This window comes from Ornithorhynchus anatinus, chromosome X5 (genome assembly GCF_004115215.2).
Source record: "Ornithorhynchus anatinus isolate Pmale09 chromosome X5, mOrnAna1.pri.v4, whole genome shotgun sequence".
Taxonomy (NCBI): Eukaryota; Metazoa; Chordata; class Mammalia; order Monotremata; family Ornithorhynchidae; genus Ornithorhynchus; species Ornithorhynchus anatinus.
Genome location: NC_041753.1, coordinates 17,409,215 through 17,422,806, shown reverse-complemented (window position 1 = coordinate 17,422,806; position 13,592 = coordinate 17,409,215). Strand labels below are relative to the sequence as shown.

The window sequence follows — 13,592 nt, the reverse complement described above, 5'->3', positions numbered from 1 at the left end:
CAGCCTCAGTTCCCTCAACTGTAAAATGGGGATTCAATATATGTTCTCCATCCTACTTAGACTGTAAGGCCCATGTAAGACAGGGATTGTATCCAACCTGATTATCTTGCATCTTCCCCAGCACTTAGTATGGTACTGGGCATATGGTAAGTGCTTAACAAATACCATCATATTGTTATTATTGATTGATTGAAGAGTAGCTTCTCTTCCTTGATTTCCACCCATCCCCTCCCTATCTCCAACCTGTTCTCAAGCATTTATGCAGGGTGATTTTTAAAGGGCTGCTGAGATTTTTTTCATAATATTTCAGAAAAACATCTGATTTTCAAAGTAATGGTTCCATTCTAGTGAGATTATGGAAAATCCTTTCTTATGTGTAAGGTTTATTGGTTCTCCTTGTGTAGTGAAAAAAGAGCAATCTGTATGCCTGAGATGAATACACCTGAAATAGATCTGTCATGCAATCATTTTGCAGTTCACACATTTATTGGATGCTGATCCTAAATCCCATATCAAAATATTGTTTCTGTCATTTTACAGAACTTTATCTGATGAACAATTAAAAAACCACATAGGTTAAAGATATAGACTATAAAATATGAACCTCACTGACCCCTTTTCGGCTTCTGCCCCAACAAGAGACATTCAACTGCCTCTCTTGCAGGGTACGGAGAAACTTGAAACAAGGCTATGAAGTGGTTTTTACTAACAGTGGAATGATATCAACGGTGGAAAAAAATGATTCTACCCAATGTATCAATGTGTATCAGTCTTCACCCTTCATCAACCCTTTAGATCAGTTTCCTATCTGTGGAAGCAATATGCCAGGGAATGATGGTCTGTGAGAGGGAGATCTAAATGATATGACCTCTTTCAAATATGCTGTGAATGCCCAACAGAAGTGGGGGAAATGAGAGGAATAATACACTACTCAATGCATGCATGGTGTGTAAGTAAATGTTTTAGTAGGCAGCTAAAATTATAGAGGGTCATATGTGTATATATATGTATACGTATATATGTATATTATATACAATATAATCAGTGAAGGAGTAGAGGAATAGTGGGTGAAGATAATTTTTATCAGTGAGAATCAGCATGGTCTGGTGGAGAAAGCAAAGGCCTGGGAGTCAGGGGACATGGTTTTTAGTCCCGGCTCTGCTATCAGCCTATGTGCCCTTAGCACACGGTGCTTGACACACAGTAAGTGCTTAACAAATACCATAATTAACCACTTCATTCTAAGTCAGTATGAAGGCAGAAATAGGGAGGAAGGGGCAAGGCAGAAGACCAGTAGATTTTACCCCAAATTTTCTTCCTTTGCCCTCTAGCACCACCACCCCTCTCCTAATGAGGGGTTGCACCTGCGCTGTTGCCTATATGCTCTCACATGGCCACTGTGCTCTCACTACTAAAACCAAATGTCCCAGTGCATTAAACCACCCCCTAGTAATATGAGATGCAGCATAGCCTAGTGGAGAAAGCATTTGCCTGTGACTCAGAAAGACCTGAGTTCTAGTCCTGGCTCTGCCACTTGCCTGCTGTGTGACCTTGAGCAAGTCACTTCACTTTTCTGTGCCTCAATTCCCTCATCTGTAAAACAGGGATTACAATTGTGAACCCCATGTGGGACATGGACTGTGTCCAACCTGATTATTTTGTACCTTTCCCACTGTTTAGTACAGTGCTTGGCACAAAGTACCCAAAATACTTCTAGGGAGTAATTAGGTACTGGGAGAATTTGGCCAGATATTTCTCATTAGACTATAAACTCCTTGAGGGCAGCAATCAGGCCTTCTACTTCCTTTATAATGCCCACAGCAACTGCAAATGGTGTAGACTGATGGACTGGTACCTGTCCATCACTGTGTTAGAAATCTGTGAAACCCTCTCTCCTCACTGCATATGACAATTCATAGGGGTGGTTTCTCTACTTGGTATACTGATATGAGTTCCTGTTGGGAAGCAGATTTCACTTGGGTCACTTTCCTTCCAGACCATCCTTTGAATCCACTACTTATCTGCAGGCCCAATCCGGGAATTACTGATGCCAGTAAGGATGAAGTTATCCAGAGATCCCAGAGAGAAGCAGTGTGACATAGCAGAAAGAGCACAGGCCCAGAAGTCAGAAGACCTGGCTCTGCCACTTGTCTGCTGGGTGACTTTATTCAGTCAATTCATTCAATCGTATTTATTGAGTGCTTATTGTATGCAGAGAGCACTGTACTAAATGCTTGGGAGACTTCAAAATAACAGTAAACAGACATGTTCCCTGTCCAGGAACAGCTTACAGTCTTTAGGCAAGTCACTTAACTTCTCTGGGCCTCAGTTCACTCATCTGTAAAGAAGGAGTTCAATCCCTTTTCTTCCTTCTCCTTAGACTGGGAGCCCCATCTGGGAGAGGGACTGTGTCTGACCTGATCCTCTTATATGTATCCCAGAGCTTAGTACAGTGGCTCACAGTAAGTGCTTAACAAATACCTCCATTATTATTAAGTTAAGGTCAGGGTCTGTCCTTCTTTCTGAATCAGGACCTCAGGCCCCATATGGGCCTGGAAATAAGTTTAAAGAAAATCAATGAGAAGCAGAGCATGGCCTAGTGGAGAAAGCAAAGACCTGGGAGTCAGAGGACCGGGGTTCTAAACCCGACTCTGCTACTAGCCTGCTGTGCCACTGTGGTCACACAGCGCTTGACACATAGTAAGGGATTAACAAGTACCATAATAATCATAATAATAACAGTTGCCTAAGATGGGTGTGCATTTCAGAGGATGGGGTTACTGAGGGAAGGAGATGAAGTCCTACACACCTTCCTCCCTAGGCATGGGAAGAGGGGGGCAGGAGGGGGAAGATAGGGGAAGAGGGGCCTTGATGGTAGGGGTTCCAGGATCTGTGGGTCCTGAATGACCGGTCCACATGTCTGGGGTGTAGTTGGCCGTTCTGAGTTCCAAGCCTGGTGTGAAGATTGGGGCTTGGAAGCAATGATGCTCCTGGAGCCTTGCTATCTACACCTACCTGGACCTTGGCAATGTTAGCCATATTGCCACAGGCCAGGTGCTGGAGGCCTCTCGGGCTCCACAGTGCAGGGGGTGAGAAGCCAGTGACTACAGTCTGAGCCGCAGCCCTGTTTCTACCTCCCAGCACGCAGTGGCTGGGACTCGCATGGCTCCGCCCGTGTGTCTCCGTTGCCTGGAGCAGGGCAGCTGGGCTGCCGAAACAGTCCAAGTGGCAGGGGACAGCAGGTAAGCGCTCACGTCATTCCCCTCTTCACCTACACCCTCTCCATCAATCCTTTCCTTAGTCCTCTCATTTTCCCTTGCCCCTTCTCTCTTTCAGTCCTTCTTTTTGTCCCTTTCCCTTCCCTATGCCCCTCTGGCCCTGCTCCTGCCCTACCTTAAGGAAACACGATTTCTGTTCACTCTAGAAGGGCCACTACGATGCTAATCGCTCAGAGGCTGGTTATTTGTTATTAGCAGGAAGCAAATGGAAGTAGTGGAGCAGAGTGTCTAGCGGAACCCTTAGTAATGAAGGGCCCCAAATGCAAGTCAGCTAAGGAAAGTCTCGCTGTCGTTTTTCTTCCCCACTGACTGTGTCTGCAATTCTGAAGCACTAATATCATTCTACTGCTAAGTTGATTTATTTTGCCAATTTTCCATGCTATCCTGTAAACCAGATTAAGGCAGTGCCTAGCACTGTTGCATCAGGATTCTTAACAAATAATACTGAGGATGATTGTTTCTCTCTGTTGCCCGGATAGCTTGTGAGCATACCAGTAGCTCGCTAGGCAAAAACAGAGAGAAAATGTTCTGGTCAATTTGAAGCATGACTTTTCTTCCACTCCACTTCCACACGCTCACAGTGTGACACCAAGTCTCTTCCTCTGAAGATAAGAGAAACCTGAGTGCGCCAGATGGTAGGAGCGGAAACGAAACCTTTCTGAAGATGAAAAAAAGCTTGGGTTTACAAAAGGGAAGGTCACATCACGGAAGGAGAGAGATGGCTAGACAGACCGGTTCAGTGTAGCATTGCTGTACTTCGGAATGACGACCAAGAGACCACACACTCACCGTGGCATATAAGGCGGAGTATATGCTCAAAGCAGCATGCTTAGAAGGAAAGGATCTTCTGGCCTTTTCAATCACTTCCAGATCGCCGGTGCAGATGTTCCCCTTGTTGATGAACGGGTGGTGCACTCGACAGTCTGTGCCGGTGTAATTTGGTTTACACACAGTCAGGAAGTAAGGTGCTAGGTTTCCAGTGACCACTTGTCCGGCATTTACAAATATGTCCGTAGCAAAAAGTCCAAATGCAAACACCCCTGAAAGGAGGTTAAAAAGCAATAGAAAAAGATAAATATGGCATGAATCAATATGACTGCGGGAGGGGTGGTGTCCGACACCTGGGACAGCCTCCCCCCTCCTGCCAGGCACCGCGGGAGCCAAGCCCCACCCCCTGTAGGGAGGGGCAGCCTCTCCACTCCTGTTGGATATGTGGGAGTAAAAGCCCACCTCCCACAGAAGCAGAGGGTGAGTAGAAGTTGGGAATCGTGTGACCCATGGCCTCTAGGCCATTGGGCTGAGGGCGACCTCCCCACTCCTGCTGGATACAGTGGGAGCGAAGCCCCGCCTCCCGCAGGAATGGATAGTGGGGAGAAGCAGCTGAGAACCAGGTGGCCCAGAGCCTCCGTGCCAATGGGGCTTTGGGGGTCGGGAGATGGGGGAGCCATCCGTTGCCCAGGGTAACCTCCCCACTCCAACCGGATGCATTGGCAGTGGAGGACGGGCAAAAAGCCCATCTGGATGACTTTTAAAATGTTGGGAAGGTCATGGCAGTTTATAACCGGGGACCATTTGGCCTGGCCCAGTGGAGGTACCCCCAAACCGCACCTTCCAAGTAGTGTTTAATTTACATATAATTCCCGCTGATATTTTACTGTTGAATTGGAAGTTGTTTTCACTGTGGTTCGCCTGATATTATTTGGTAATAATCAGTTGCCTGCTTTCCCCACTTAGATTGTGAGCCCCTGTGTGCCAGGGACAACATCTTAATCAATTTTCTAGAAATTGCCCCAGTACTTAGTACAGGGCTTTGCACATCATAACACTTAAAAATAGCAATAATGATCATGATAAATTGGCTCTGTCTCTGAAGCCGAACGAAACAGGCAGTTCTCCTGTGCGACACTCAAAATTTGATCCAAAATAGCAGAGGATCTAAAAATATCCCGTCAAGAAGATTCCAAATGTGGCATATCTTAAAACTGCAGCACTGAAGGGGGATCGACTCTCTGGGTTTCAAACACCCAGTATTTTGGAAAGAATACATTGTTCCCCTTTTGCGCCACTGACTGCATGTAGTGACGGCAACCCGAATGTCATCTCAATCACAGAAATCCATTCTAGAATTTAGCTGTGAATAGTGAGTGATGACATGTGAACAAGACAGTCCTTGGGGCTTGTGGTCCATATGAACACACGAGGCAGGAGGGAAATGATAGCCACTGGAAACGAAACTCAAAGGGTAGGAAAAGAAAATGAACATTTAGGTTTTCAAGAGTTGATTAAAGACTTCAAAGTGGTCCATGGCAGCCTTTTATTGCATAGAGTGGTTTTTCTATTTGGCCTTCCTGAATTGAATGCTTATTGCAAGCCTCTTGAAATAAATCCAGACTCCAAATTGAGCATTTTGACCACAGGTCAGTTACCTTACACCTCTGATAATAGGGAACTCAAAAAGAACTTCCATTTCAAGCAAATGCACCTCATCTATCCTGGCAGTCCATTTGCCCGACCAGAATTGCAACTCCACACCTATTTCTTCTTGCTTTTTATCAGCGGGGTAGTTTCTTGGGTGCCAGTTGGATCTAGAGCTGTGCCAATGTCTCCGAGCTTATTAGTAATGTGCCACCAAATCAAAACGTTTCTCTACGAACTCCCAATCTACATATCCTTCTCCAATTCCAGATCATTTAAAAAAGGATAAACATTCCAAAAGCATTCACTTTCGCCAAAAAGCGGTGTCAGGAAGGAGCCCGCTCTACACCCATGCCCACATTTGTGGCTGAACTCATCAAGATGTGACTGAAGAATCCCAGCTCGATATGTGTGTGTGTGTGGGGGGGGAGGGGCAGGTGGGACAGGCAGGTCTGGCAGGAGAGAGGTCTCCAGTCTCGTCTCTACTGCTGCCCTGTTTCGGGGGGGGGGGGGTTGGGGGGGTGGGGAATGAAGGTTGGGGCCTACCCCTGGGGGGCAGGGGGAAGAAAGGGTGTGATCTAGAGGGAAGAAAAAAGGGCCACTGCCGTCCCATCTGCATTATCAAACCATGGGCCCAGGCTTTGCTCAGATACAAGTTGTTGGAATACTAGTCCTTTATCGGGACTGCTTTTTGATCTAGAGTCACCCAAAGGGTAAGCTAGTCGCTGGGAATAGGTTAGCTGTTTGGAAAGTTGCATGGGCTCTTTCAGACTTTGAGAATATCAATGGTCCAGTGAAGCAGTAATCGACTGAGTGGTGCCCCAGTGGTCTGAAAAAGTCGATGCTGTTTCCCCAGGCGCTACTGGCCTCATCATCTCAATAACATTTATTGAGCGCCTTCTCTGTGCAGTGCAGGGTACTGGTCGCTTAGGAACATACGATAGAAGGAAAAGATGCAGCTCCTGCCCTGAGGGAGCCTACAATTTAATGGAGAGAGAAAGGCAGACACAATTTCCCAACCTACAAAAGGCATCAGAGTAAGAGCATAGATACAAGTGCTAAATGATACCAAAAACAAGCAATTAGATAAATAAGTAAATAACAAATAAGAAGGCAAACACAAGAGAGCTGAGGTGGCTTGCTCCCACCAGGAAGGTGATGGCACCTAGTCCATTAACTATTCACAAACGTTTTCTCATCAGCAGTAAGAATAATCAGAAGGGTGACAAACAAAAATCATTCACAACTTTCTGTAAAGAATCAGGAGATTATTCATAATCTCTATAAAAATGACAGAATCCTATGCTCTTTTGCCACAAGGCCGTGGTGAATTTAAACAAGAAGGATATGAGAGAGGAATGGAGAGATAAAGGGTTTGCAGTTGGATGCAATTTAGGGGTAACTGGAAAGTTGCTTTTCAGAGATTTTCCCTGTCTATTTTCCCTCAGGGCCTGGGGGAGTACAATCACATACAAAGATATAATCCTTGCTCTCACCCCAGAGTCTGTATAATAATTTACAGACTTGTGGATATCTGTAAAGAGTTCCATATGGCATCATTAGGTGACACAATCTGTGTAATACATATAAGGTAACGCACCTCTGTTTCTTCCAGGTCAGCAATGGGGGGGTCCCGATATCTTTGAGTTCCATTTGTGGCCACCCTTTGAGGAGGCAAAGTCCCACCTCGGGTCTTGGTATTCCACATCTTCAGAGAAGTCAAATCACTCTGGAGACTTGCCTGATATAGTCCCTTGAACTATATTTCTCTCACCAAGTGTGTTATGGTCCAGGATGAACCTGGGCTGGGCTGCACTCTGCCAGAGGCAGTGGTGAGCTGCTAACTGGCTCCTTAAATAGGAACAACTTTTCTTTGAAAAATAAACATTTTTAATGAATATAGCCTTTGAAAGATCATTTCTATTCCACAGAATTGAGCAAATGCAAAGTACCACTGATCAGTAACTGTCTATAATTTCGATTACCATTTAATCATTTGTAACTAGGTGACTGATTTCCAGATTGCATAGTTTTTTATTTGAGTCACAAACTTGCAACAAATAGTTTCTAGCAATTGAAGAGCTCTGCTTCTGCATGCAAATTGCAATGCTGTGATAATATTCATACTGTTCTAATTATTTTGAGAGTGGGGTGATTATTAGAGTCAATATTATCGCCAAAGGAGCCTCGATACAGTTTCAATCAATTTCCAATTTTAGTAATTCACTTAATTGGTTCATTTTTTTCTTTCATTTTCAAGGTAATGTGGAAATTACTTTATCATGAATTTTAAATTACCCCCAATATGCCAAATCTAAATCTTCTTCAATAAAATAACTCAAAAAACAACAACATAGAATTCCTTTCTTCTGTTGGCAAACCCTCTCTTTTGTGCAAAAATAGAATAAAAATGCTTGCTTTTGTGATGCACCAGCTCTGGCATCCTGGTCATTTAATGATGGCTCAAACAGCAATGCATAATGCATAAAGTGCTAGGCACAACAGCCTCTATGTGACGTATCCTACAGAAATGTAAAAATCTCAACTATTTATAGGTGATCAGGATCCTTTTGTCCAAAGCACACAATGTTCTCTCCCTCCCCCGCAAAATAAAAAAATATAAAAAATTTAAAAAAATTTTAAAAAATGCAAATAGCTTTAAACAACTGGCTATAAAGTTACTGCAAAATCAAACAGATTCTTGGGAACTGATTCATTCATTCATTCCATCGTGTTTATTAAGCACTTACTATGTGCAGTTCACTGCACTAAGCACTTGGGAAAGTACAATACAGCAATAAAGAGAGATAATCCTGCAAACTGGACATTCCTTGGGGTGGGTTGGAGCCTATGGAAGGCATCCACTTCAACTCTTGTAGCCAATTTCATTCATTCATTCATTCATTCAATCAATCATATTTATTGAGTGCTTACTGTGTGCAGAGCACTCTTCACTACTTAGCAATCCTCTGTGACAAGAAATACGTCCTTATGTCTAACCCAAATTCCTCCTGCTACAGTTTAAGGTCTGTGTTGGGGGAGGCAGACCCAAGTGGCTGTCCTGCTAGTGTAAGAACCCTTAATGTGCATTGTCCTTAACTCGCCCACCACTGATCCTTTGCTCACACCCTTTCTTTTGCCCTGCCCATCTTTAAAACCCTTCTGAAATTTGACGTGCTTCAGTTTTTTTTTTTTACTGACTCATTTTTCTCTTCCCAATCACCACCTCAGAATTTTGACTCCATCTCCGCAATTATGAACTCACAATTACCTGTACCACTTTCATACCCATTAATTCATGTAATCTATTTAATCACTTTTCCCTCCTATATATTAAATCTTTGGGGGCTGTCTTCCCCATTAGACTGTAAAAGGGCAGGGATCATGTCTTTGGTTTATATTATACTCTTTCAAGTGCTCAGTACCGTACTCTACACACAAGGTATTCAATAAATTCTGAAAAACATTTAAAAGTCACCTCTCAGCTTTCTCTTCTCCAAAAAAATGAATAATACCAATGAACTCAACCTCTCTTTGCAGGTTTTCCTTTCCAACCCTTTAATAACCTAGGGACCAATAAAAGACCTTACTGTAAACATTTCATTAAAGTAATGTGAAGGTATTTTCTTAGATCTTGAATTTCATGATCTCATTTGGATTAACGATTCACACAGTTGCACCAGAAAAAAACCACGAAATATCATTAGGCGGCTTTTTCTAATTAGCCCCTGTTTCTCTTCCCAATTATTCATATCAATGGCATCTCCCACAGAGTTATCTCTATGCTCCTTTTCCCAGTAAAATACATTCAACTAAATCGTATCAAAACAGACTTCGTTTTCACCAGGAACCATCATATACCAGATTCAATCAGAATGAAAATAAAGGAGGTGAGGGTGGGTTTAGAGAGGTTTATAATAAAGTTACAATGGGGTTCTCAAAATACAATGTTAGCCTGTCTGAAGAACAGGACATGTTTGGGTGGGCATCTCTGTGATTTCAACTGATTCTGCTCACAGTTTTTGTTCTTTGTATTAAAAGTACAGCATGTGCAAAATGCCTATTAATAAGCAAAGGTTACTCCATTCCAGGAACAACAGAAATGAGTTTTACTGAAACCTTCATCTAAGCTTCTTTTTAAATGTGTATTAATCACCATACTGTCCTTATTGCAGCCCTGCCAAAAATGTGCTTTGTCAAAATTATGCCTGATTATCCATTCAGTTGGCCCAAACTCAAAAGAATCTGTCCTCTTAGAGAAGACACTGATCACACATGGGAGCCCTGGTCCAGGAACTTCACCAGTTTTCACTTTTAGTCAGAGCTAATTTTGGAATACGTATGTTGCATGAAACATTCTCAAAGGCAGGGCCCCTCCTTCTCCTGAGCTTGGGTGAACTGGGTTGCTCCTCTTTAGTCAAGTAGAGATGTTGTCAAGAGAAACTGAACTTTTATTCTGCTTGAAAGCAAATGAACTGGGGTCTGCTTCTGGTCTTCTATGTTTCAGGAAAGCTCCAGGGTTGACTTTCTTTAATGTCTTTCAGGACTATAGACACATTTCTATATGCCACTTCCTCTCCTCCAATTTTCTCCGTGTCCCGCTCCAATCTGGCTTCTTCTCCCTTCACTCCACAGAAACTGCCCTCTCAAAGGACACAAATAATCTCCTTCTTGCCAAATCCAATTGTTCTTCTCCATCCTAATCCTCCTTGAACTCTCAGCTACCTTTGACACTGTTGACCACTCCCTTCTCCTGGAAACATTGTCTAACCTTGGCTTCACTGACACTCTCCTCTCTTGGTTCTCCTTCCATCTCTCTGGCTGCTCCTTTTCAGTCTCTTTCACAGGCTCCTCCTCTGTCTCCCACCAACTGTGGGAGTCCTTACAGGCTCAGTTTTGGGTCCCCTTCTATTCTTCATCTGCACCCACTCCCTTGGAGAACTCACTCACTCCCATGGCTTCAACTACCACCTTTATGCAAATGATTCCCAAATCTACATCTCCAGCCCTGATTTCCCTCCTTCTCTGCAGTCTCTCATTTCCTCTTGCCTTCATGACAACTCTACTTGGATGTCACACCAACACCTCAAATTTAACATGTCCAAAACAGAATTCCCTGTCTTTCCACCCAAACCCTCCTCTCCCCCTGACTTTTCCATCACTGTAGACAGCACCACCATCCTTCCTGTCTCACAAGTCCATAACCTTGGCATTATCCTCCACTCGTCTATCTCATTCAACCCATGTATTCAATATATCACCAAATCCTGTCAGTTTCAAACTTCACAACATCACTGAAATCCACCCTTTCCTCTCCTTCCAAATTGCTCCTGTGTTAAACCAAGCACTTCTCCTACCCTGCTTTGATTACTGCATCAGCCTTCTTGCTGACCTCCCTGCTTCTTGTCTCCCCCCACTCCAGTCCACATTTAATTATAACAATAATAATGATGATAATAATTGTGGTATTTCTTAAGCACTTACTATGTGTCTGGAACTGTACTGAGCACTGGGGTGAATACAAGCAAGTTGGGTTGGACACACTGTCCCACATGGGGCTCACAATATTAAGCCCCATTTTACAGATGAGATAACTGATTAAGACTATGAGGCCCATGTGGAACATGGACTATGTCCAACCTGGTTATCGTGTATCTACCCCAGTGCTTAGAACAGTGCTTGGCACATAGTAAGTGCTTAACAAATACCATTATCATCATATGTTCATTCAATTGTACTTTGAACGATTATTTTTTAATATTTTGAAAATATTTTTGTCAGTCTCCACCATTAGAGTGCAAATTCCTTATGAGGAAGGATTTTGCGTCTCCTCAATTTTACATTTCCCAAGAGCTTTGCACAATGTATCACTCAGTAGTTCTTATTGAGTACCTACAGTGTGCAGAATGTGGGCAGAGAGGTATCTGGGTGTCGCGGGCATCCCCTGCAGGACATGCCCCAGAGACCATCACCTCCTTCATCCTTGGTCAGAATGATCCAAGCCACAAAAGTTTCTCGTACTGAATAGGTACCAGCAGGGGAAAATCAACTGAAAATTGGAATTTTTAGAATAAAGCTAGATAAATGGTCCCTCTACTCAGAATCTTACATTTTATCTACTCTACTAGCTTCTTTGGATTTCACCAGGTTCCCCTGAGTAAGTTTCCAGAATTCAACCCCCCATGACTGAAACTGTTGGTTGAACAGTGCATTTTCCCTTTTTGGCTCCCAGTTGGGCAACAACAAGCAACAGTCACCTCTTTAAAGCACTCAATCATCTTGCCCTTTCCTACCTCACCTTGCTACCCTTCTACTACAACCCAGCTCGTACACTTCTCTCCTCTAACGCTAACCTTCTCACTGTACCTCCATATTGCCTAACTTGCCTCCAACCTCTCACCCATGTCCTGCACTCTGGCCCGGAATGCCCTCCCCCCTCATATCTGACAATTACTCTCCCCGCTTTAATAGATCCATGCTATTTATTGAGCACTTACTATGTGCAGAGCACTGTACTAGCTACTTGGAAGAATACAATACGAGTTGGTAGACACATTCCCTGACCACAAGGAGAAGCAGCGTGGACTAGTCAGTTTTGTGAATGCCTTTTTATTTCACTACATTGTAACAGAATTTCAACTACCATTCTGATCCAAGCACTAACCATGTCCTAGCTTGACTACTGCATCAGCCTTCTCACAGACCTCCGTACCTCCCAACTAAGCCCTCATTTCTTCTTCTCCCACTCCCTCTGTGTCACCCTGACTTTCTCCCTTTATTCATTCCCCCTCCCAGATCCACAGGACTCATGTACAAATGTGTAATTTGTTTATATTTATTTATATTAATGTCTGTCTCCCCCTATAGACAGTAAACTCACTGTGGGCAGGGAATGTGTCTACTGTTTATTGTTATATTGTACTCTCCCAAGCACTTAGGCGAGTTCTCGGCACACAGTAAGTGCTCAGTACATACGATCGGATGAATGAATGAATGTGCAACCACTGAGTACCAGGAAAAAGTCAGAGAACTTGGTGCCATGTCTAAGGGCTTCCATTTTCCTTCGAGCTGCAATCATGCTCCTAGTCTAACTCTTCACCCCTAAAAATATAGCTGTGAGAACCCAGAGGCCTCACTTTCCTCTCCTCAAATGGCTCCCAAGTAGCCACCTCCATACATACTGTCAAAAGTTTAATATGAAGCCTTTACTCCCTGCCACTGTGGTGAGCAGGGGCCCCGGCAAATGGGGATCCTGTTATGCGGGGTAGCATTGGCTGAGTGACAGACAGCTCATGAGACTGCCAGTTGATCATAACCAAACCAGAAGTAAGTGTGGGAGAGTTGACTGACTATGGCAATTGGAATGAGATATAACACTAGTAGGCTACAGTGACAGAAAGGATCCTCAAGGGAGGGACACTGAACTGCACTTAAGAAGCCTCCTTGCCAACAGTTCAGAGAAAATTCCCTTTCCTCCCTACTTGCCTTCCTTCCCTTCTCCCTTCTTATTTCCTTTCCTCTTCATTCCCCAAATCAAAACTAACTTTTTCCCAAACCTTCCTTTCTGCCCTCAGCTAGTTTTCTCTCTAGACTGAGGTCTGATGGAGAAGAAGAGATGGCTACTAGCAGTCCTTGGCATTTAGAATCCACATCTTGGTTGAGGATCGGTAACTATATAAAACCAGAATGCAAATTCAATCTGGCCACTACAAAATGCTGATTATGTGGCAGACAGGCATTTTCTGTTAATTTAATTAAATACCAGGGTAGCTCAATCTAGCTATACAATTTTAAATATGTTAACTACACCTTCCAGCTGTCTAGGAAATCGAGGTCAGAGGTGCTATGGTTTTTCTTTTCTATTAAAATAAACTTTCAGAGTATTGAGTATAAATCTTG

General features: G+C 43.6%; 1 protein-coding gene across 1 annotated transcript in view; it reads right to left on the bottom strand.

Moving 5' to 3' along the window:
* The window catches only part of PLPPR1 (phospholipid phosphatase related 1), a 79,349-nt gene that overhangs the window by 25,647 nt on the left and 40,110 nt on the right, over positions 1-13,592 (bottom strand). Inside the window, exon 3 of the mRNA XM_029054700.2 lies at positions 4,068-4,318. Coding sequence (XP_028910533.1) covers positions 4,068-4,318 — 251 coding nt within the window. The remainder of the gene's footprint in view (positions 1-4,067; positions 4,319-13,592) is intronic.